General features: G+C 38.5%; 1 protein-coding gene across 2 annotated transcripts in view; it reads left to right on the forward strand.

Moving 5' to 3' along the window:
* vps50 (VPS50 EARP/GARPII complex subunit) overlaps nt 1-24,556 on the forward strand; it is a 121,248-nt gene that overhangs the window by 45,155 nt on the left and 51,537 nt on the right. For both annotated transcript variants that reach the window (XM_042434658.1, XM_042434657.1), the window contains exons 12-15: nt 4,232-4,372; nt 15,893-16,025; nt 24,154-24,245; nt 24,448-24,542. In XM_042434658.1, coding sequence (XP_042290592.1) covers nt 4,232-4,372; nt 15,893-16,025; nt 24,154-24,245; nt 24,448-24,542 — 461 coding nt within the window. The remainder of the gene's footprint in view (nt 1-4,231; nt 4,373-15,892; nt 16,026-24,153; nt 24,246-24,447; nt 24,543-24,556) is intronic.

A 24,556-nucleotide genomic window follows, 5' to 3' on the forward strand; every position in this document is an offset into this window, starting at 1 on the left:
CACAGAAATCACCCACAAAAAGAAACACATTTCTCCAAAATAATCCATAGGATAATATAAAATCTGCTGTCAAAACATCAAAAAGGCAGAAATGATAGTGTTACAATCAACATTATACAGTATGTGACTTTTTTTTGCCAGTGCAGCAGTTAAATGTGAAGCTGCTATAAAATCTAAATATTAAAAACCAAAAAATAAATTCTGTTTAAAAATTACTAAAAAGAGTATAACCTTAAATCACACTGATTATCTTTTAATACCAATCTCCCTCTGTCTTACTCTGTCTTTCAGCCTTTGCTCTTCCATATACTGTATAATATAATGTATATTTTTTTCAAACAGTGTTGCTAGCTAATGCTAGAACTTCTCTTTAGTGCACCTTTCAGTCCCCTAAATTATCTCTCTTGGCCCAAATCTCTTTCATTTGTTTTGACTAAAATTCTTACCTGTCACTGTCCCTTCTTCCCTTCATTTTTATGTCCAAAAATGTGTCTGAAAATAATCTTTTTGGTTCCTGTGTTTGTTATACACACACATACACACAAAAACAAATGCTGTTCTGCTTCTTATCTAACATTTAGAGCATTTGCGTCTCCGGCACTCACAGATTTCCGCTTAGCATATAGGTGATATTCATTAAAGCTTAAGGTGGACTTTGGGACTGGGCCAGTTTGTACTCGATGGATGTACAGTATGGACTTGCCAGTCAGAAATTGAGTTACACCGGGTAAATCAATGCTGTGCAAACATGAACAGAGCTACTTTTTACTAAAATTTTATACTGTAAGTATTGTAAGCTGTTAAGTGTTATAGGACCAGTGTAATTTCTATTAATTAATGTGAGAGACATTATAAAATCAAATTTATATCAGCTTCTCCACATTACACTTGGTAATACTAATGCGAGAGGGGTATTTGACAGTAGAAGTTGGAAATCAGAATGCACTTGTTAACTTACAACAATGAACAGAGCATGTCATTGTTATTGCAGACTTGAGCCAATGTTGATGTTAATAAATATGCTGTATGCCACTTGACATTTACAGCCATCCTTGAGTTGGGGATGGCATCATCAAGGCTGGTGGAGAATGAGTAATGCTTTTCTTGTTACTGTGATAATGAGCATTTCAGACTCAAAGGCTAACGAGGGAGCTGATGTTGACTGCCTCTTGCCATTGCCTCTAAGTGTGTGTTGTTGTTTTCATCCTTGCCTTTTTTGCCTCTCTGCATCTGTGTTTCTCGCAGTTAGCCATGTTGTTTATCTGAGTCTTAGCTCTAACTGCAATGTTTTTTTTACTGCATTATCACTTTTGATTTGACTCCTCAGTTGGATACATAAATGAACTGAGTCATCCCAAGTAATAATCAGCATCATAAAGCTCTTGACAAACAGTAGAATATCATCTCAGATCATTTATATTTTCTTTCTCCTTACATTGGTCTCTTGGCTCTAATGCTCATTACCTGGCTCAGATGCACTGGTTGCTCTTAGCCTAATGAACCTGACACCCAGTTTGCTCTTCCACCATTTGTCTGAATGAAACACCTGTGTGTTTAATGTAGTTAGCTGCAGAAAAAATTAGCCTGTTTGCTTGTGTAATTGATTAATAATTATGTCTAAAGCTTGGTGCCTGGCCATTCTATTTATTAGGTGAGAGGTGCCATAGCCTCCTTTTTCTTGTCTACAATCCCTGGTTTGTACACCCAGCGATTTTATCTAGTCTTTTTAGGACAGATGAAGTGAAACTCCCTCTGCAAGGAGGGAAGAAATGCTTAAATTACTTTTGTGGCAGCGAGAAGTCAGAATGGATGGGGGCAACATTTTGTGGTCATGAGCTTGCGGTGAGAAAATCTAATTGCACTGCAACACCCATTGCCTATAGGGCTTTGCTCAATAATGTGCTCACGTCTCCTGCGACTCTGGTGTCCTCAATTCACTATAGGGTCCCACTGCAAGACTGTGGGTGGGAGCTGGAAAATAGGAAATGATGGTAAATGTAACTTGACCTTGAAGGAGAATAAGGGAGAATAGACTTGGATTTAAAAGTGCAAACAGACCACAGTGCAGTAGAGCAAGATTGTACTGCAGATGTTTTTTTATGAAATCATGGTGACAGTAAGAGCAATTTTTGGGTTTATTTGTAAAATGAAATCCGTAATTGTTAACAGTTAGTCTAATGATAAAATGACAGAAGTTATAGTCATTTACGGTTATATAATTGAAAAATCCCAAGGAATTCCTGTCTGTCTGTATGTATGTATGTCCTCCACATATCTCTTGAACCATTCATCCGATCGACTCCACACTTCGTGGGTGTATGGTTTGGGACTCAAGGGAGTGCAGTGCAGAATTTGGTGCAATTTGGACATGCAGTACATTTAATATAAATACACTTTGAATAAACCAGCGATGAGCGAGCCACTCCGCTCTGTGCAGAAGCAGGGTGGAGCTTCAGGGCTCTGCCAACTGACTCCATTATGTCAGAGACGAGGTGTGACATGAGTCAGAGATTAGTGCTGTAAAAACAGAAAAGTAGACAGCAAAAACAGAGCTTTTAATCAAGAATGGACACTCACACACAATGACTGTAGTTACGTGTAAAACGAAGAAAATATTTTCCACAGGCAGTTCAAAACCAGTTTGTCTCATATGCTCAGAGACCGTTGCAATTGTGAAGCGCTAATACAGACAAAGCACAAATCTTTGGAGCAAACATACCCACTCAAATCCAAACTGAAAGCACAGAAAATAGGAAGGATCTAAGAGCCCAATATGATCAGTCCTCTTTATTTTAGGATGCATATTATTTTATTTTTAAATGCAAAGAACATAAACATAAAAGAACATGTATTTACTATTAGCGCACTTATTATTTATAACATCTGTGTATAATAGAATGTTAGTTTTTTTCAGATTGTTGGTGTATTCACACCTCACATCAACTGTATTAATCTGTCTGTGCGTTGAAGTAGCGGCTGGAGGCAAAGCAATTGGCCCGTTCCAAACAAGCTCTGCACTAGTATTATCAAAGGAAAAGGCTGGTTATATTCTATACTTTTGTTATTGTACATAAATCCCATGTAAAGACCAACCAACAGTGCGATAGTCTGTCTTGATACTTTCTGACTCGTGTCTGATATGGGTTTTCCACAAGAAGGTTAATCAGCTAAGTGAATAATCTTGTTAAAATCCTTAAAATTACATCTACTCCTTCTGCTTCATGAAAAACTCCGGAATCTATGAATATTTAAATATTTTCCAGTTCAAAAGTTTAACTGCTGGACATAGGATGTCTCCTACTTCACTCAAAGGCCCACCCTTGAACTCAGATTTTCGATAAGCACAGAAAAACGTCCTTGAGGAGATGAATGTGAAAACAGTTTTCTAGTGTCATTTACATGCATCATTCTGCACAGAGAAGCTCAAACATTCAACTGTTTCAAGAAGAAAAACACATTTTTGACTGGAGGGGTTCTTTAACTACTTAAGGCAAAAACAAGATGTTCAGCGGGTGTTAAGTTTCTCTTTAAAGCAATGCTTTCAACAAACTCAAAATCTGTCTCTGGTTGTCAAAAACACAAGACAAACAACTTTGGGAAACATAAGAAATCCAAAGTCATAATGGAAGAGTTGGAAGGGAACATGGATACACCAAAAAGTAAATATCATTCTTTCACAGATGACATTTAATATGTCATATATAACAGGGGGATACTACTAGAGTGCCTTGATAATGAATCATTATATTGATGAAATTCTTTGAGGTGTTTCACATGAGATGAATGGTGCCATGAGTGAACAGAGCTGGAGGCAGTTAGCTGTGCTACCATACCATACATGTCATTAATATGTCTCTGCCATTGAGTTCTCTGTTTGTTCTTCTTCGCCCTTAGTGCCTCATTAATGACATTTCCACAGAAAACTGAGCAGGTTTCAGAGATGTGATTCATGGAAACTCTTGGAGCAAAATTGCCCATTTTCACTTGAACCTGAACATTTCAGTTCCCAGGGTAGACGGTTATCCTCATTTGCCCTTGTGCCATCTTATGTAACTAATATAATACGTCTGCAAGTAATTCAAAATATCAAATATACAGTATGTGTCTCCAAGAAGTTTGATTTGTAGTGTCCCTGCTGTTTGCCCTTTTCACAGATCCACACTGGCAGATGACAATGACATCTTGACATAATAGGTTTCATAAAACTGTGTGTTTTTGGTTCTCTTTGCAGACTGCTATGGACCAGCTGCACATGCACTTCACCCAGGCCATCCACAACACTGTGTTCCAAGTGGTGCTGGGATACGTGGAGCTGTGTGCCGGCAATGCTGATACAAAGTTCCAGAAAATGCAGTACAAGGACCTTTGCACGGTAAGGAAACTGGAGTGTGCATTTGTGTGTGTTTCGGGGTGGGTGGTTACTTTATTCCACCAATATTCATCCACTCTGTATGTAATTTTGGTTGGATGCCAATGTGAAGATTAACCATGTCTTTAGTCAGTTAAGTGAAAACTTTAATAGTACACACACACATTTTTAGTCACGACCCTCCTCTAGCTTTCTTATTGCCTTGTAGCCAAGCGAAAAATGCCGTATTTCATGACAAGGAATTCTACAGATTTTCATAATAGAGTGAAATGAAGGAGGAGTGGAAAGTGTGGATAAAGTGATTGAGAGAAAGGGGGAAAAAAGTTCTTATTCTGGTGAGATGCATGCCTTATCGTTGCCTCTCACTACAAGATAATCTTGCTCACACACTGCAGCAGCATGACTGGGCTTTCCATATTGGCTCTTAGTTTTCTCTCTGTCTTTTTCCTTCCCTCTTTCTGTCTCTGATGTCTGTCTTTTTGTCTTTCCCGCCCACTTCAATAAATCACATTTACATGGCCAGCAAGCCATAACCTGAACAATTCATCATTGAAATTGCTGGGATTGGGTTGTTGTCCCAGGGGCTGTGTTACAGCCTAACCTATAGTACTTTAGGTCCTGCACAGGGGTATGTAGAGGTATTGGTAAAGGTTATCCCTGCCTGATCAGAGGTTAGAGTTTGTTTCTTTACCGTCTCTTCCGGTATGTCATAGTTTTTTTCCTCCTTGACCCTCTAGCTCCATGTTTGGTCTTGCTGTTTGACTGCACAGCTTTTACCAGGGGCATTGCCTGCTGTGCTCATGTCTACAATACCCTGCCCTTTACCTTTGAGCTTTGCGCTGTTTCTCCTCCTCTCCACCTCGCTGAATACTCTTTATTTCTTTCTGTTTATACATGATTTCCTACCCCAGTTGGTAAGTGGCCTGGAAAAAGCAACATATCATTCATAAAGGCAGGGGGTTCCAGGTCAAGGCGTCTTTTGGTTGCACCTGGGTCTAGATCCAGGGGTGTCAGTGGTAGCCTGCATTCAAGTTGGCTGGTGTGATATTGTAAAAGCTGAATAATGGATCAAAATAGACCAGGATTCTTTAAAAATTTAGTTTCTTGACATTGCTTAGGTTCACTCATACAGTGCATGGGATTTCCAAACAGAACAAAACTGTGGATGATGATGATGATGATGATGATGAAGTGATGCTATTTAAGTATTAACAGACTCTCAGTTGTGGTCTGAGGGAGATTTTTTCTCATTGTTGTGAGGTTGAAGCTTGCTGGCAAGGAACTTTAGCTTGTTAGCTTGACACAAGTGGCTGCAGTTATAAATTATGCAATTATAAATATGGCTCTGCCTCTGCTGGACAGAGAGCACACGGGGGACTTGAAAGCATCAAAACAGTAACACAATGCATGTATCAACAGGCCCAATGACAGTAATGCCAGTTCATCAACAATCCAGTTTGTGTTTATAGACACACGCTTAAAGTGCATATGTCAAGCTATCAGTGCAAATATAATCCTCCTTGTTTATATTGCACTGCTATTATTAATAAGGTGGAATGGGTGCCTCTTGGAAAGTGTCTGTGAGAGTAACAGCTGTTAACATTGAATAAAGTAGCTTTATTTTTATTCTAGACTATTACATGTGAGATCATCTCAGAATAATTCACTGCAATAAAAACCTGAGATTGAGTTATGGTGAAAAATAATCAGATAAACAATAAAGCTTTTTTTCCATATAGAAATGATGCTTCTTTTCAATCTGCCACTATTTTGCGTACATTAATTTCAAAAGATAACAAGACACAACTCTAGAGAAATTGGACATTTTTGAGATTCTTATGACTTTCAGGGTATTTTTTAAGGTTATCCTCTGTAGGGAACTGGACTACTTCCAGCTGTCTTTCACTAAACTTTTGCGATGTTATCTAAAGTATATTAAACACTCAGAGAAACAAAACATTCATTCAGGTCCGTACCTGTTGTTTTTGACCCCTTTTTTGTTTTTCCTGTGGAGCTAACCCTTATTAGGCTTAGGCTACTGGAAATCAGTGTCATGGATCCCCTGAAATACTGCGTGCATGCAACTGTACGCTAGTTACAGACATGTCCTGATGTTTACTTGTGTTTGGTAGATGCCCTGTCAATTTGCTGTGTTGCCTGGATGATTCCACTGATACCACAAACACACACATGCATATATACTGTACAAATGCTCTTACCAACTTAAGATTGATGGGATGTGTCATTACACTTTAGGCTGTGTGATCATGATTGATAGGGCAGCACGAACACACACATAGGCACACACTCAAATGAAGAGATGTGTATACACCCACACACAGTTCATCTGTGTGGCTGACTGCATTTTCAGCCTGTCTGCAGTGACTCTTATGGGAAGATCAAGTGTGGAGCTTACTTTTATGCATTACGTTGGATTATTTTATATGAGGCTAGTTTCTATTTTGGCACATTTTATACCTTAAGTGGGCACTTATCTACCTGCCATAAAAAATGTCAAAAGGAGGACTAATTGAAGTACCTGTGTGAAACAAGTGCCTATGTAGTTTATATGGTTCAGACACTGGAGTGAGCTGGTTGAAGAGGTGCTAAAAATATGAAGATTGGCTAAAAAACCTGTCTTTTTTGACCTTTCTGAGTCTGTGAAATGCCCTTCACATTGAAGAAAACAATCTCTTTCTGAGAATTTTTGTGAATTTCAACGTGGAGGCATCAATTTGTGGCATAGTTTCCTAGGTCTCTTTAACTGGTATAAAAATATATCTGTGATAAGTAGAGCTGCAACGATTAGTTGATTATTCAGTCAGTCAATCGGCAGAAAATTAATTGCCAACTACTTTGATAATTAATTAATCATGCTGAGTTGTGTTGAATTCTCCAGCTTCTTAAATTTGAATATTTTCTGGTTTTCTTAGTCTTCTATGATAGTAAACCAAATATCTTTGGGTTGTGACTGTTGATTGCAACAAAACAAGACATTTGAGGTTGCATCTTGGGCTTTGAGAAACATTGATTGACATTTTTCACCGTTTAAAGAGCAAGCATGTAATTGATTAATCAAGAAAATAATTGGCAGATTAATCAATAATGAAAATGATGGTTAGTTGCAGCCCTGGTGACAAGTTGTTTCCTGTTCAAATCAACAGACCGGCTGCAAAAAAAAGTGGTTGCAGAAAATGCTCTGTCCTCTTTTAACTGGCTTTATTGATTTGCTCTTGAGCAAGGCATCGAACACTCACCTGCCCAGCGGGGAATGTGTTAATTTTGTACTACTGTATTGATTGGATTGTTTGTGTAGAAGAGCAAACTTATTCAGTTGCTATTCCCTTGATAAACAAAGGTTAAAAAATGTTAGAGCCCACATTAGACCCTCTGAACTTGCCTCTTACTTATGCGACTTAAAATTCAAGGGAAAAGGGAACACTCCGAAAGGTCAGTTCTGATTGTGAAAGGGTCTTATTAATTTTACATCAACATCTCATCATTATTGGCTAGCTTCACTCCCTATCAATCCCCTGGTCTGTCTGACTTTTCTCCTGATGGAAATAGGAAGTTTTCATCTCAGAGGAGGTGACTGTAAAAGCTGGACTATATACAGTATTTATAGTATTGATATTCATCCAGACAATCAGCGGCTTGCCAGAATAAAAAATAGCTGTAAATATTTCTGCTAAGAATAATAGATTCATTAGTTTGGGGCCTCCGGAAGCTTCTAGTGGATCTTAAGCCTGTTAGCATTATTTTTACTTGTGTTTATCAAAGCCATTACTTTTCTGATGATAGAGAAACAAATGACAATAATATCAAACAGCTGCTCATCTGTTACCTAAAGTGATTCATTCCACTCTCCTTTGTGCTGTGCCATTATTTTGACATAAGTTGACCTTTAGCGCCACTGTATGAAGGATGGACCATTTTGCGAGGCTGTGGTGTGAGTGGATGCTTTTTCATATTAAGTAGTGCAGTGATCCTAGGCCAGCTTTTTGTGTTCAGTCAAACATGGCTGCACATAGCCTAATTACAGAATGAAACCAATCATTGTGCAACCTGTCTCCCCAGCTCGATGAAAATTGGTCATGTAGTTTTTAATCACTCTGGTAAGATGACACTTTACTTTGATGTGCTCTTAACTTTTTGTAGTATTCAGCGATTGCGATGAACTCAGGTGTACTCTTGTAACCTGTTGATGTCACTGATTATGTATGTATTAAGTACTGGATGTGAGATGCGTAATGTATATCCAAGGCTGTATCTGAAACTTTTATTGAACTTGCCTTGAGAAAGACCAAATGTGGACAAAACGCCAATTATAAAATAAAATTATTGGAGCTTCCTATGCAGTCATTTTTGATATATGCCATTGCCATAACCAGCACCTAGTTTTTGGCATTCATCAGACAACTTTTGTAGTTTTTATTACTCTGTCACAGGGAGAATATAATCTAAGTGATAGAATCTAAGAGCTGCAGCTGTTAATCATGAAGGGGAGTGTTTTGTTTGATTTATGACCCTCAGGCCAGGACCCCAGTTGATTAGATCTTTTACTTTTTAGTTTCTTGGGAGGTTCTTGTGTTTTTCTGGGGAGTCAGTGGTTTAAAAACAACAAAAAATCCCTCTGAATTCCATGGACACTTAGTACCTTTGACAAAATTTCTATGTGCTATGAATCTTGTTTTGGCATGTGGTAAGTTTTTGAGATGATGCATGATAAAAGTAATACAACATGAAACATGGAGCAGATGATCCAAAATATGTTCCTGTGGGAAATCACCATCTCATATCTGATTCTCTAATTTGGTTTTAGGCCTGGTCAAAGCACTGTGACAGTGACAGGAAGCTATTAACATGTACTGTACTATTTATTCAATCATCAAAAGCTTTTGGTATGGTGGACCTCTGCATTCTTTTGGATACGCTAAATAGGTATTGGCTTTGGCAACAGTATCAATAAGTGGTTTCAGTTGAAACACAAATGACATTGTCTTTACTGCTAGTAGATTAATTGGGAGGTGCAGGGTGGTATTATATTTTTACATTGAAGAGTGTAATTATTCAGAGTCAAGTGGAGCCTTACAAGAACTTTGGAAGCTGGTTAAATGAAGACTGGTCGTTTTAACAAAAATGTCAATGAATTGGCAAAGAAAGAGGAACTTTAAAATATTTTTTTTCTACTGGAATAAACATTCTTTCAAAGTCTGCAAAGTTACAACTGGTAAAATGGACTTCCTCATCTGGATTTTGCTATCACATGTCTCATGTTACAACATATAGCCCAATCATGTTTGTCAGGATGTGTGAAATTGTTTCTGTTCTGGACCATATAAGCCAATATGTACAGTACATTTGTCACTGTGTAGAGTTGCCCCCCCCAACATTAAAATGGACATATATTATCTCTTCACACAGTTGTTAAAAGTTTCCATGGGAAACTGTGTGATTCCCTTTTAAGTTAACAAGAAACGTCTGATGACTTATAAGTCTCATAGCACTGTATCTAATTGCCTAGATGTTTTGATGAGAACGTACAGTATGTTGGCTCAAAGTTAAAGCAGACAGGCATTACAGACCTGCACACCAAGTTGTGTTTAATAGTGTGTCTGTGAGAAAGACAGATTCCTCTTTAGGAGAGTGTACTTTGTTTCTTTGCTGGCACAGCAGGTCTACAGATCGCTGACCACAGTGGATATAAAAAGTCTGTACACCCCTATGAAATTGCACATTTTTGAAATGTAAAGACAGAAATAACAACACATAATCACATTTGTTCCATCTTTAACTTGATCTTCCAACAAACAAAAATCACTCTTATTGCATAAGTCTGCACACCCTTTCATAATGGGGGGATTAGCTGTGTTCAGAGTTAACCAATCACATTCAGAATCATACTTGTAGGTAAATAGCATACACCTGCCATCAATGAAAGTGATTCTGATTAAAACCAGATGAAAGTCAGCTGTTGCTGTTGGATTTGCTTGAATGTTTGGTGTTGCATCCCACTGGGAGAACCATGGTCCCCAAAGAGTTACCAAAGAAATTGCGAGATCTAATTGTTGAAAAGTACCAATCAGGAGAGGAATGTAAAAGAATATCGAAGGCATTGGATGTACCATGGAGCACTGTCAAAACCATTATCAATAAGGGAGAAAATGTGGCACCATGGAGACATTGCAAAGATCAAGATGACCCTCCAAAGTTGATGAGAGGATGAGGAGAAAACTTATCAGGGAGGCTACCAAGAAGCCAACAGCAACATTGAAGGAACTACAGGAATTTCTGGCACATGTCTGGGATATGGGGTAGGGTGGCAAGACGGAAACCCTTTCTTTCAAAAAGCAATATCCAAGCCTGTCTGAATTATGCCGAACGATGCATTCAGTCACCCCAAACCATGTGGGACAATGTCTGATAGTCTGACGAGACAAAGGTTTGAATTTTTTTGCATTTCGGCCTGGGTCAGGGGCTCTTGTCAAGATAGACGGGATAATGAATAGCTCCAGATATCAAGATATTTTGGCACAAAACCTGCTGGCCTCAGTCAGACAGCTGAAGATGAAGAGGAATTTCACATTCCAACATGACAATGTCCCAAAGCACACATCCAAGTCAACCAAGGCATGGCTTCAGAAAAGGAAAATCAAAGTCTTGGAATGGCCCAGTCAGAGCCCAGACCTCAATCCCATCGTAAATATGTGGAAATGACCTAAAGAGAGCTGTACACAGGAGATTCCCACACAATTTGAAGGAACTTGAACTTTTTTGCAGAGAAGAGTGGGATAAAATTCCAAAGTCGTATTCACAAGACTTGATGCTGTAATGAATGAAAAAGGTGCCTCCACAAAGTATTAGTTGAGCGGGGTGTGCAGACTTATGTAATCAGTGTGTTGCAGGGTTTGTTTGTTTTTTAAATGTTCCTAATGATTAATGATTTGTTATTTTTCTCTGGATTTTTGTTTGTTGGAAGATCACATTAAAGGTGGAACAAATCTGACATTTATGTTGTTGTTATTTCTTTCTTTACATTTCAAAAGCCCACCATTTCATAAGAGCGCGTAGGCTTTTTATATTGACTGTATCTGTTGACTGAATCTGTTTACTTATCTTTTTTTTGAAGGGGGTGAGGTGGGGTGGGGGTCGGGATTGTCATGAAGTGAAGTGAATCTGCTAAATCAAGGGTACCTGCAGATTTAATGTTAAACAAGCATTTCTTTCATGTTTAATCCACTCTCCCAATTCAAAAGAGTTTTTCTTTTCAAAACCTCCCTGACGCAGCTGGGCATATGTTACATACATAATGATGGGTAACCGTCTTAAAAAAAACCCAAATGGCTGTTCTAAAATAGATCCCACACCCACCTTCTCCGAGCTCTCATCACTGTATTTGTTAAGGACGTTGTGTCCAGCAAGGGTGATTGCTGGTTCCAGCAAAAATGACGTTCATTTAAAAAAGCAATTGAATGTGACATCACTGCAGGTGCAACATGCAGATGTGCTTTTCAGTTGTATCCTTTAGCGCCCACACACACACACACACACACACAAACAGGGCAGAAGTTGTGTGTAGGTGTAGCTGAGATTACTTTTTCCTCACATACTCACACCTCTTACCCCCACATCGTCTTCCCTCACCCCAGTTGCTTGGCAACATGCTGCTGTGATACGTTTGGCTGGTGGAGAACATGGAGTGTCAAACGTAAGACTGGTCCTGTCAGATCTGGTTCATTAGCTCACCTATCTGACCGGTGCTGCTGGAGCCTGTTTGTAACTTTATCTGTATTTATTTATTTCAGGTTGGTCCACTAAGCTGGTGCTCACTTACTTCGATTGATTGTCCGTAAAAAAATATAATTATGATATAGCCTACAGACTCTAATATTTCTAATTATGATGTAAAATTATTTATTGTAGTCATAACAGAAAGCATAGTAATATGCTTAAAGTATGCTAAAATAGTGTACCCAGATTGATAATGTTTGTTAAGGCAACAGAAGAGCCACGATGACTTGACTGTGATGTAGTACTTAGGCCAATATGGAGCCATATTAATTATTGCATTGAATATGGGGCACTTTACTAAGACTGGAACAAGAAATCAGTAATTGTAAGAGACAAAACTACTTATAATACCTCATAAAGTCACTGAACCTTGGCTTCACGGATATAACTTATAAAGCAATCCAGTATATGCTCTATGACAATGTGATTATAGTTATTCATCAATGTTATTAGCCCTGGTGATATGAGCATCACACTTTTTTGTACTGATTTTTTTTTAAATGTTTCCTTTTAATATTTTACATTACTAAAATTATAAATATATCAGTATTACACGTATACAGAATGTCAGTTTTCTATCCATAAAGGAAAGAAGCTGGCTGGTTGTGGTCTGTGGTGTTCATGGCTCAGATGGTGCTAGAAACTCAATGCCAACAGGAGTAATGCAAGGTTATTGCAGTCAACTCAACTCATAAATGACACCCAGACTGTGTGGTTACAAAGATCTTAAACAGTAGATTCACTGCAGTTGCCATTGAAGCCATATATGGCTTTTAAAAACAAAAAAAACCATATAAGGTGAAGTTTATTATTCACCTCTGTGAATACTTTTCTGTGGACGTAGAGTTATACACATTTATTTTTTGTTGTTAAAATGTTGCTTTTGCGGATCAGTTTGCCATATTTCATGGTTACAAAAACACCCTCTAGGGAAAAAAAACACACACACACACAAAAATTTAATGTCCATTGCAGCAAAGGTATTAAAACCTCTCAAGTTTGAGTGCAGTTAAAACAAATTCAAATTAGGATTTATTACACTGGTAAGAGCATAATTGACTGACTGTCATCACTAGAGGTTTTCCAGGGCATGCTGTTTTAATGTGCTATCGAGAATGGATGCTTAAAAATCTGATGTCTATTAAAAGTAAAATATGTATAAAAACATCACCTCACCTCTAGTTTTCTTTGTTTTATACACCGCAGTATATCACTAACTGACTTTTCCCACCTTTATGGTGATTTCTGAGACCTGGGCGTTGAATTAATAGCATTTAATCCTTTCAACACTAAATCATCTCTAACAACATTGCTTGACAGCAGTGGATCCACTCTTGTTATGTAATTTATCTGTCTTAAGGCTTACAGTAGTAAATCTACCTCAGATGTCTCACTTAGAAATGTTTTGTTGAGAGATGGTCCTGGCAAGCGGGTGGTTTGCCACTCAGACACGCCAGGAGAAAAAGCCAGGAGAAGGTGTGGGACTTTACTCATGTTAGTCTTTGCACAGTCGGGGTCCGTTTGGCTCTGTACTGTTTTCTCTCTCAGCATGTGTGAGGCTTCTGGCGTGTAATTTACAACGCTTTTGTGAGAAGTAGAGGGGGTCTACAAACACTCATTCATAATTGTGGTTTAAACAAAGTACAGTGCAGCTGCTGTCAACAGCACAGTTTCATCTGGCAGTGATGAATTAGTCTCAGAACATGTTGACAGGGCTCGATTGGTGAGTTGTTCTGCAGAGCCTTGAACTGTCAGTGGCCACTATTGTGCCAGCTGGGCCACATTTTAATTTAATACACGCATGAAATAGTGTACATAGATGTCTGCAGGAAAAGCAGCAGTGTGCAATATCCTTTAAGTACTTTCTATCATACATTTTTAGCTGTCTTTTCTTCTTTTTTTTCACTGTGATTATTAACAAAGCTCTATGCCGGGGTTGTCATTATTTCATGGGTTAAGCGATATTGTCAGATAACTTGGTAGGTAGATAACACTAATGATGTTTTACATTTGTAAATTCATGCTTAAAACTCCAATCTACAATAAAAGTCTGTGTAGAAATAATAAAGTTGTCCTTTTTTGAAAGCAATAACTGACTTCATGCCTTTGGGATATGAATATTATATCACAGCTGATGCATTGACATTGCTTGATTACACATCTGCATAGACATGTTATACATCTACAGTACAACATGTGTTATACAAGTACTCTGTGTTGGATATATCAAAAAGATTATGCATATGAACTTGACACCAGTACTGTAACCATGACAACCATACATTATATTATTGTCCTGAAGGTGAAAAACTCTTGGAGATCCATTTGATTTTTAAAATACTTCGAGGATAGTTCCTTCACAGATAACTTTTTGGCTCTTCTGCCAATGAGAAAACTGAGAGAATTAGCTGAGCCAAAATATTTTTAATGGCCATAAAACTGCATTATGCATTATATGACTAAAAATAATTATCTTGAGTTTTTAGTATGCAAACTCATCCTTAGCATCACTTTAAAGAGAAAATTATGAATAGATAATATTGGATTTACAACTGTTATTCTGAGCTTTTTCAATTAAAAAAAAGAAAAGAATTAACCCTATCAATGCATTACTTTGTTTCACTTTAACTCTTTCATTTCACTTTTCCAGTATCACACACACACAGAATATGAATACAGAAGCATAAACAGAACCCAACATAGAGTACATACTGAATACTAACTGCCTTTACCTAACTCATGTACTCTGCTCCCACACCTCATCAGCAGACATGTCTATGTCACCCCTGTTCTCAAAACCCTGCTCATTACCATCCTTAAAATTAGGCCTTCGAATTTTCCGACACCACAGGACACACTGTGGTTTTGAGCTTCATATTTTAGCCAGGATCTCGGGACTCCTGCATCATGCAGATGCCACCTCTCGCAAAAACGCCAACCTCTGTGACTTTTCTCTTTGTCTTTCTTTTCGTCTTCATCAAATCAATAAATCATTGATTTGATTCGCTCACCTCATGATGGGTACAGTGGACTGTGAGGGTCACATTAGTCTCAGCCAGTCTCAGCCGTCTAAGCACATAAAATAACACAGCGATGTAAACCTGGTGATCTGGTCGGTGACCCCAATTTATTTTTCCACCAAACCCAAAATTTACCTGCGTTTGGCGCTTGGCGGGTGTTAATTTTGATTTTGAACCTTGTTCAAGTCCTCACTTTAATGCAATTATAACAATTGAGAATCATCGCTGTATGTTAATTTGAAACTCATTAACAAAGTTGTTGGAGATAATATAGTATAACAGCCCACCTAATGCTCACATCAGAGATATTTTTAAATCTATGTTCCAAGTATTAGCAAGGTATCCTCATTTTAATCAGTCCTTACATAAATTGGCTCTTACGTAACATGAAAGTGTTTCTTGTGACACAAACTAGATGTTTTCCAACACAGTGTCCTTGAATGACAAATATAAGCAGGCATTAATTAGGCATAATGTCGAGGACAGATGAGCAGTTTTTTTTTGCCTCTGCTGAATCTATTAATTTATTTTAAAGTAGTCCAGCACTGTATGTTCCAAAACTATAATTATCCTCCGTTTCCTTCAGCTAAATGCAATACAGGTCAAAGCATACAGAAACATATGACACAAAGGTAGAATAATAAAATCTATCTTAAGTAATTCATACAGGAAAGATCATCATTGACCTTGACTTCATTACCTCTGTTTGCAGCATATCACCCCAGACAGTTACATTCCCTGCCTGACAGACCTGTGCAAGGCATTGTGGGAGGTGATGCTGAGCTACCACCGCACCATGCAGTGGCATGAAGAGCATGACAAATTGGAGACCACACCCACTCCAGGTAAGAGACTTATTTAACCCAATCACTTTCATCATATTGTAGAATTAGTTTCTACTCCGCAACACTATTCTGATATGCCAACCATGCCAGGGGAAGGCAAAAGGTGCACAGTAACTCATCTCAGCACAATTACAGATTCAGAAATAAAAGACACATTAACGACCTCTCACATAAACTCGATGCCCCAGAGGACACAAGAGACTTCCACATTCTTCACACTCGTCACATTTTTTCATTTTCACTCTCTAAATCTCTTTTTGTCACCTGCTTTCTCTCTCTCATTTTTCATTTAGACTCATAAAACAGCAAATCTGCTCCCTATACCCTAAGCTGTGGTAGTAACTCACAGAATCAATTTATTGCACAAAGACTTGGTGGAAATGGTGTCAGCTTTTCTTCAGTCTCAGTAGTGCCAGTCCTGCCTGGTTGTTTGATATCAACATAGTGTACAGTGGGTTTACTGGCTTTATTGAGCTTTCAGAGAAGAATTACTCAACCTCAGTGTATGAAAAGAGACGAGAGTGTTGAATCTGTGCTCGTGCTTCAGTGCAGCACACAGCATAGTGGTATGTGTTGTGAAGTGCTGTATTTTTTACAGCATTTTCTAAGTTCCCTTTCAGTGTAGAGGTCATTGAACATGCCAGTAGCAGAATAATCACTTCTGATGACATTGTCATCCTCTGTGCAACAGTACAAAGAGATGCAATGTGGTTTTTACAGTTGTAGCTCTGTGGCACAAAAATAGTCTCTTGTATGTATTCATTTTTGCAGCATTATGAAATTGAAATTGGGTTGATAGTCTTTCCTAATTATGTGAATATAAATCATAGGTGCACGTCATTGGATTGACATCGTGGAATTGATGATGACCTAGTTGAATGCTTTCAAGGATAAATAAATGTGCAGCTGATGAACCATGAATGATGCATGTTTTTCTTATGGAAATGTGTCATGTGTGACTTGGAGTTTGCTCTTTTTCCATGCTAATACAAGCAGGACCTTCAGATCCAGCTGTGGCAGTTCTTATTGATGCTGATTACAAAAATTCTGACTTTTTCCTTCATCGTTTGCATTTTACGGTGACTTCAATGACTTTCCGTCATCTTCTACCTGTCATTATCACTGAAGAGAATAAATAACAGCCCCTTGTTATTTTTGTACCTTTTATGACGAATGTTTTATGAAAGTACACCGACTCTCCACTGGAAACTGAGTATAACCACACTCACGTTACGGCCCATTGAGAACAGCAAGACGTCTGTACACTGCATCTGTCCAAACCCAAAGCGTATGTCTGGATCAACAAGAAAAGTCTTGGTTGTGTTGCTGCTTCTATCCAACCTGCCATCACTCAGCCAGATGTAAAAACATCAGCCTTGAGAAGCTCAGTTGTCAAGGCAATACATGCTTTGCGGTTTAGCGCTAAGCTCCACTAGAAGTTGAATTTCTTTCCAGTGTAAGAAAAGAAACCATACTGGATTTGGTTTATGACACTTTTCACGGTTTTATTGTTTATATCATTTGTCTTGGTGAAGACGTCAGGTATTAGCTGCTAATGCAGAACTGTCAAATTAACTGGTACTTTTTTTACTGTGTATTGAAAGATGGCTTATTTCCATTCCCCATACTGTACAGAACTCATTAGGCGAATGGATGAGGACATAAGGATGTCCTACAGCCTCTGAATGGTTGCTGACATGCTAAGTCCTCAGGATCCTTCATTAGATCCCATCTTCCTCACAAAGGCAAAGGACACACACCTCATTCCCTTTCATGAGGCCCATCTATCATCTCACTATTTGATTGGCTGTCACCTCTGTCCGCTGTGTAAAGGTGTCCCCGACCCTTGCATTGTCCTGGCTTTCACCTTTCTCTCTTTCCATCAGAGTAGTGATTTACAGTACAAGGGTTAACTCATTTATCGAAGAGTATTTTGAGGTGACGGTGACCTCCATCTCACACTGGTGGCCATCAGAGTCGAAATAGTCAGACCCACTAAAGATCACCTTCTTCCCCTCTCTTTTTTGTCAGAAACACACTCACAGTCGCACCTTACCCTTCAGTGGGAAAGTAAAAAGAGCATCCCATCGAATTTAGCACTGTGGCCACCTAATATATGGAGCTGGTCAGTGTAACGATTCAGTAATTCATCTCGCCACTTGATGAAAGGGAAGGTCGTTTCAGGAAGCAACATTGACCAGGGTCGTCTCCCTACCTGACAAAACAGATTTGCTGCTGCGACACATACCCCGTCATGTTTGATCAGCACTGAAGGCCGTCAAGCTCCATGTGTGTGAGAGCACTTGAGGGTGTGAAAGTAAATAACCATGGCCACTTTGTGCATACAGAGCACAGGCGTGAGCCATGAGGCTAATATTGGAATGTATGGAGGCTGTCTGCTATGCTGTGATAAAGAAAACCATCAGTTTTCATCACTCAGGGTGAGAATTGGCCTTCACACCTCGTTAGTGTTCAATAGTAACATTACATATAGGGAGCAAGCTATGTGAAATAACCTATGGATTACTGACTTCTCCCAGTACAGATTTTTATTTATTTATTTATTTTTTATTGACTCATTTCAAAATGTTTTGGCATTCATGCATACCTCTCTTCCCTTGAATCAATATTACTTAGCAACAATATAATTTCATTTTGCAAAATAAAATGTTTTTTTTAATACAGCTAAATAAGCTTATAGAACTAGCTTATAGATTATATGTATGTAATGTAAAAGCATCACTGAATAAATTTATTAAAAATGTCCCTTTAAATTAAGTTGGATTTAATAGCCATGTGGTACAGTATAGCATGCCACAGTCCAATACCGACTTACTGTGCAGAACTAGTTAGGACTAGTTTTTTTTTGTCTTGGTTTTTTTGTGGGGGGAAAAAACTTATCAAAGTTATCATGTTTTCATTTCAATTTCTTAAAATTTTGGCATCCCTTCACTCCACATCATCTGTAGGAAACATCAAAAAATAATTGAAATTCCATGTATAGTGATGATTTTCCTTCTAACTTGTCCATGCCAAAGCAGTGTGATGAAAGCCTGTATATTACTTGCTGTCATACCTCTCTCTTCAGATTTCTCTCCAATTTCTGTTAACTGAGCCGTGTTTTGATTTTTCTCCTGCTCAACTTTTACAGAGTTATGCACACGCTGCTATTTTATGAGTCATAGCCTGAAACCAATGGGGAGCTATAGGGCCCCTGTGGCTGTTTGTCCTGTGAGTCAACAAGGACTCTGTTACCCACAATGCCAACAAAGGTCAAACACTGATTACCACCCACAGATAGTCTAAAAGTGGCTTTCCCTATCATTTTTCTTTTCCTCCCCCTCTTTAGTAACACTTTTTAATAACCATCATTAAGACTTTCTAATAAGTGAACCTGGGGATGCTATCTACACCCTCACTAGGTCAACAGAGGGAGTCGGTGGTGACAATAACTGCAGTGTATTAGAAATTGGCCATTCCAATAACTGAGGAGGAGGCGGGGCAACTGAAAAAAAAAGAGAATGCTTTGATAAATAGAATAAAAAATTCACATATGTAATTGAGAAAACCTATTTAAAGGCCCCGATTGGTTTTCTTTAAGGGGGACATAACATCTTTTTGTGGTTTTCTGTTTGCAAAGTTACCTCTGTTTCCAAATATATCATGTACAGATATATTTGAGAAGTTTCCATTTTGATTAAAGAACAAAAAAAAGAAGTGAAATCCTTCTACTACTGATTGTTGACGTAGCATCTGGAGCCGCCGGACGTCAGCCAAGACGCAGCTTCCGGGAGCTAAACAACCAGAACAGAGTGGGCTCGTTGGGAGGGGGGGCCTTAAAGAGACAGGAGCTGAAACGGCCTGTTTTAGACAGAGGCTGAACTGAGGGGCTGCATAAACAACCAGTATAAGATAAATAAGGAGTTTTTTGAACTGTAAATCATGCAAAGATATTCCATTAGAGCCCTTGAATATAAATGTCGACCTGCCTTCAATAGAAACCGCCAAATGGCAAACTTCATCTTATGAGCTCATTTGTCACTATGAGATTGTTGTCTGGAAAAATGTTTATTAAATACCAGTTAAGCCTGACCAGATAATATCTGTTGGGAGTATTAAGATAAGGATGTGACTCATTGCCTCTTAAAAACATCTTCATGAACAGCTTGTATAAACTGGTATTTACTGGAGTATTTGGTAGAGTTTACTTAATTTCCAGGTTTTTGCAAACAAGGCAATTCTCATTTTTAATTATATCACACTTTTTAAAAATATTAGTTAATACTGCAGTATTAAACAGATGTGTCATCCTGCAGTATATTGCATTTAATACCTGTTCGTTTGTCTTTTTCTGTTCTTACAGCCTCACTCTCTCTGGCACACCCATAGTTCCCAACTTTTTCAGTCATCAGTTAAACAGTCACGGTCTCTTCTGTCTCACCTACTATGTCAAGGCTCTCAGCTTTCACAACTCACATTGACTTTCTCTTCTCCAAATTTTTTGCTCTCTCTTCCTCACATCCCGTCACTCCCACTCCTGTCCTTGTGCTAATTAAATGAAACCCAGATATGTCAAGTTGCCATGTCACGATGTTTCCCAAGGCCTCTGCTCTTTTGTCTTTTAGTGAGTGACGCAATTGTTTTAAATTCTTCTGTTCTTACTAATGACTATAACAAACAGGGTTAACAAGGGTCCCAAGGGCAGTGTTTGTAAAAACTGTCACATTCATTGTAATTCCCAAACATACTTTATAAAACACTGCCAAAATGCCGTTATTATAAATCATAACTACTGTAGTAATATCTCTAACTCAACATTAGTGGCTGTGCAGGTAATATGAAGAGATGGTGATGGCTTGAATTTGAAATGCATCATGAGCACGCAGTCAGTGAAGGTATGAATCTGAGATGCACAATAACAGTACGTTTCATATAAAAGCGTGAGGAGTGTCACTTACTGTCATATGTACTTCTCAGTGTGGTGATTCTAATCAGCTGATGGGAGGAGAAGGTTAGCGTTCATGATAGCTGGGTGCAAAGTTCGTCTTGCTAGACTGAATTTAAATTTGATCCGCTGTTCTGAAAGTGATATCTACTTGTCTGCCAAACATTCTTGCCAGTTTGGTTCCCAAAATGGCCATTTTCCATTTTTGCTAACAGGAAAGGCCCCCCCCACCCCCCCCCTTATCTCCCTTGGGATAAGAAATACTTGACATTTGAACCAATATGACTAAATGATTTCTACTACATTTCATTAATTGTGTAACAATACAGTCAGTTCATGATACGGTACATCACGTAAGATTTACTGTTCAATGCACTGACTTAACCGTTGGAAACTAAGCTTATATCCAGCCTTTAAGATTTTTATTTATAACAAAAAGACTGGATGAGTGTTAGTGACAGATGTAGATAATGAAAGAAAACAAAAGAAAATTAAACTTAATTCTGGAAAATTCCTAAAACAAGCTCATTTGTTTTTTTCACTTGTTTTAAGAAAAAAAAAAGGTTGAGTATAATTTGATAACAGGTTTAACTGGTTTCATTACTGGGATGTTTCAGCAGTGGACAAGCTTAGGCACGGACTTCTCCATTAATGATGTTTAAGGGAAAGCCATTGTTCCGAGCGAGCTATCGCGACAGATAAAACTTGACATGAATTCCTTTCGAGTATTTTTGTCTTTCTTTTGGTGTATTGAGCCTTCTGTCAGAATCCACAGTAAGGCTGAGCAGATCCTGTCTGCTGTTAATTGTATGTCTCAGAGTTTGATTTACGCTGGTCCTGCGGGGAAAGCACTGGTCTGCAAGCAAAGAGATGGAAAAAGTACTATGTGAGGAACAGTAAATGTGAAGAGGAGTGTGAAAACCTTGGGAGGGCAATTCTTCCACTTTGTTCATCAGAGAGGTGATCAGCTACTAGGGATGGTAATAGTTAATTGGTGATTGATTTATCACTGTTTAGAATGTGATTCAACACAGATATATTAATTGATAATGCACGGAGTTAGCGAGACATTTGTGCAGCCTGAGTGGTTTTTTATATGTCAAGAACATCATGGAGATAGATGTATTATTTTTTTGTTTCTGTCACTGTAAAGGAACATCCTCACTGACTCTTGAGAGGTTTCTCAAGAGTTTTGATTAATCCAGGTTCACCGATCCCCACTGAGCACGATGTCGGAAGTCTTTTACTTGTGTTCTTCAAAATTTCAAACTTGTGTCAATTGGTTTCTTTGTTTTCAGCTCAATAAAAATGACCTGACTCTGTCTACCTGTCTGTACTCATACATCTTGCTTGTGAAGGTTTGCCTCTACTGCCTCTGCTTTCTCTCTCTTCCCTTCTTTCTTTCTGTCCTTATATTTATGTAATGTGTCATATGAAAACACCCAGACTGCCACTGATGCTCAAGTCAAAGAGGACCTAACACTTTTCTTTTTTTTTTGATATGCAGTTTTGTTATGCTGTGTGTTATTTTTATTTTTGAAAGCATATAAAGTATGTGAACACTTTACCTGATATCTATCCTCTTGCTCAGGTTCAGCAGGTTCAAAGCACAGTTGCTGTTTTGATTACAGCTTGGAGATGTCAAGTGGGATGAAATTATGTGTTTGCATGTGAACGTTTGTGGCCTTTCAGATGTTTGAAAGGCCCACTTCAGAAGGAGAAAAAACTACTCATGATTAATGCCTTTCTCATCTTAAAGATGTATCCAACCATCAGTACTTTATTAGTTAATGAACAGTGTGTGTGGTCTCAAAACACAATAATCACCACACATGTTCTGTCAGTGACACATCTGTCTTTGCTTACTGTACCTCTACTCCTTGGAAATCTTTCTCATCATTAATCTGTTCTCCTGATAGTGATTGGTACATACATACATCTGCTTTTGTCTCTAGGACTGTAACCGGTGATTTGTTTCTCTCCTGCGTTGGGAATGAGTTGGTTATCAGGGTAGTGCAGTGGGTAGGGAGGCCTTCCTTTCTGTAACCAGGATGTAAGCTCTTGTGTCTACAAGCATCTGTCCTGCCAAAACATCTTTGAGACACTAAATCCCTAACAGGAGTATATCTGCAGCTGACCCTGTAGACGCCAATCATATAATAACTACCGTTAATGTAATAACAATGTGAATGTAATAAGCAACACAATGTACAAGAGTTCAGGGTTTTTTTCCCCCTGTCAGTAATTTTCAATAGTAAAATGATTGGAAAATGAACAAGGGAAAATTAAATAATATAATGATTCCGGATAGATTTTAGATTAATTGTCCTGTCTTTCCGATACATTAAATTTAACGTGGGTTGTCATCTCCCTGCCTGGTGACTTACAGGCACAGTGCTGCCAGCTTTCCTAGAGCTCTGCTTCAAACAAGGTAAGCAGCTTGAGATAGATTGAAGCAATTTTCTGCCAAAAGGAAGGACTGCAGCAACTATGATATTGTAGCCTCTGCAGTGTCTGCACCACATGGTATTCTATCTGAGCGGTTTGAAAATAAAAAAACCCCACAAAAGTGAGGATAGTGAGCTGATGTTAGAGGAGGAATGAAGGTCACTGAAGAAAATGGTTTCATTGTTCGACTACCAACAGTAAACGGGACACCGACACCTTATTCAGCTGTCATTCAGTATTGTCTTACTGGGTTCTAGGTTGCTGTCAGTCTTAGATTGACTGTGTGTTGTTTGCTCCTGTCAGATGCTGATTGACAACTGCTTCTGTACAGAGGATCTCACAGCTTAGCTGTCTCCATCCATGGTCAAACTAATAATAAAGGACATGTCAAACATGACAACATGTCAGATTTGCAGATCAACAAGAGCACGTTCCTGTTCATGGTAGAATGCACAAGAGGAATTATATTTCACCATTATGAAATGAATATCTTTCATCTGCTTCTTCATCAACTGTAATAAGTCTTTTTTTTCTTACTCTTGTATGGATTCTGCTCTGCATCTGCTCTTGCCTGCATTTTTTGCTCATTGAAATAGGTAAATGAATTCCTTCCAGTCGTGTTGAAAGCACACGGCAAAACAACAGATACATGAAATGGTTAGGAAGAAACAGAATTTTATCAGTTTCTTTATTAGTTTTTTAATCTGCCTCTATGTCTTGGTTCAATACCCACAGATGGTGCAGTGGCAGCAGAGTCTGATGAGTTGGGAGTGGACCGCAGCTATGTGAAGAAGAAACTGGAGCATGGACTGACACGGATCTGGCAGGTTGGATGGAAGAGTCTACTTTGCTGTTTCTCCGTCTTTCCCTCTTTCAGTTGTCTGAAACGTTTTTTTTTTCCCCCCTCCCTTTCCTCTCCTAGTTTTTTCTTTTCATTTCTTTTCCCTCAGATTTCTGCTTGACTCACAGTTGCTCAATCATAAATTCTCCTCCCACAAATCACCCTGTCCCTCTCATTACTCCCCTCAGGATGTCCAGTTGAAAGTGAAGGCGTACATCTTGGGGACAGACATGTCTAACTTCAAGTACGACGACTTCATAGTGGTGCTGGATGTCATCAGCAGGTATACCGCAGGGC

The sequence above is a fragment of the Thunnus maccoyii genome, chromosome 15, assembly GCF_910596095.1.
Source record: "Thunnus maccoyii chromosome 15, fThuMac1.1, whole genome shotgun sequence".
NCBI classification, from domain to species: domain Eukaryota; kingdom Metazoa; phylum Chordata; class Actinopteri; order Scombriformes; family Scombridae; genus Thunnus; species Thunnus maccoyii.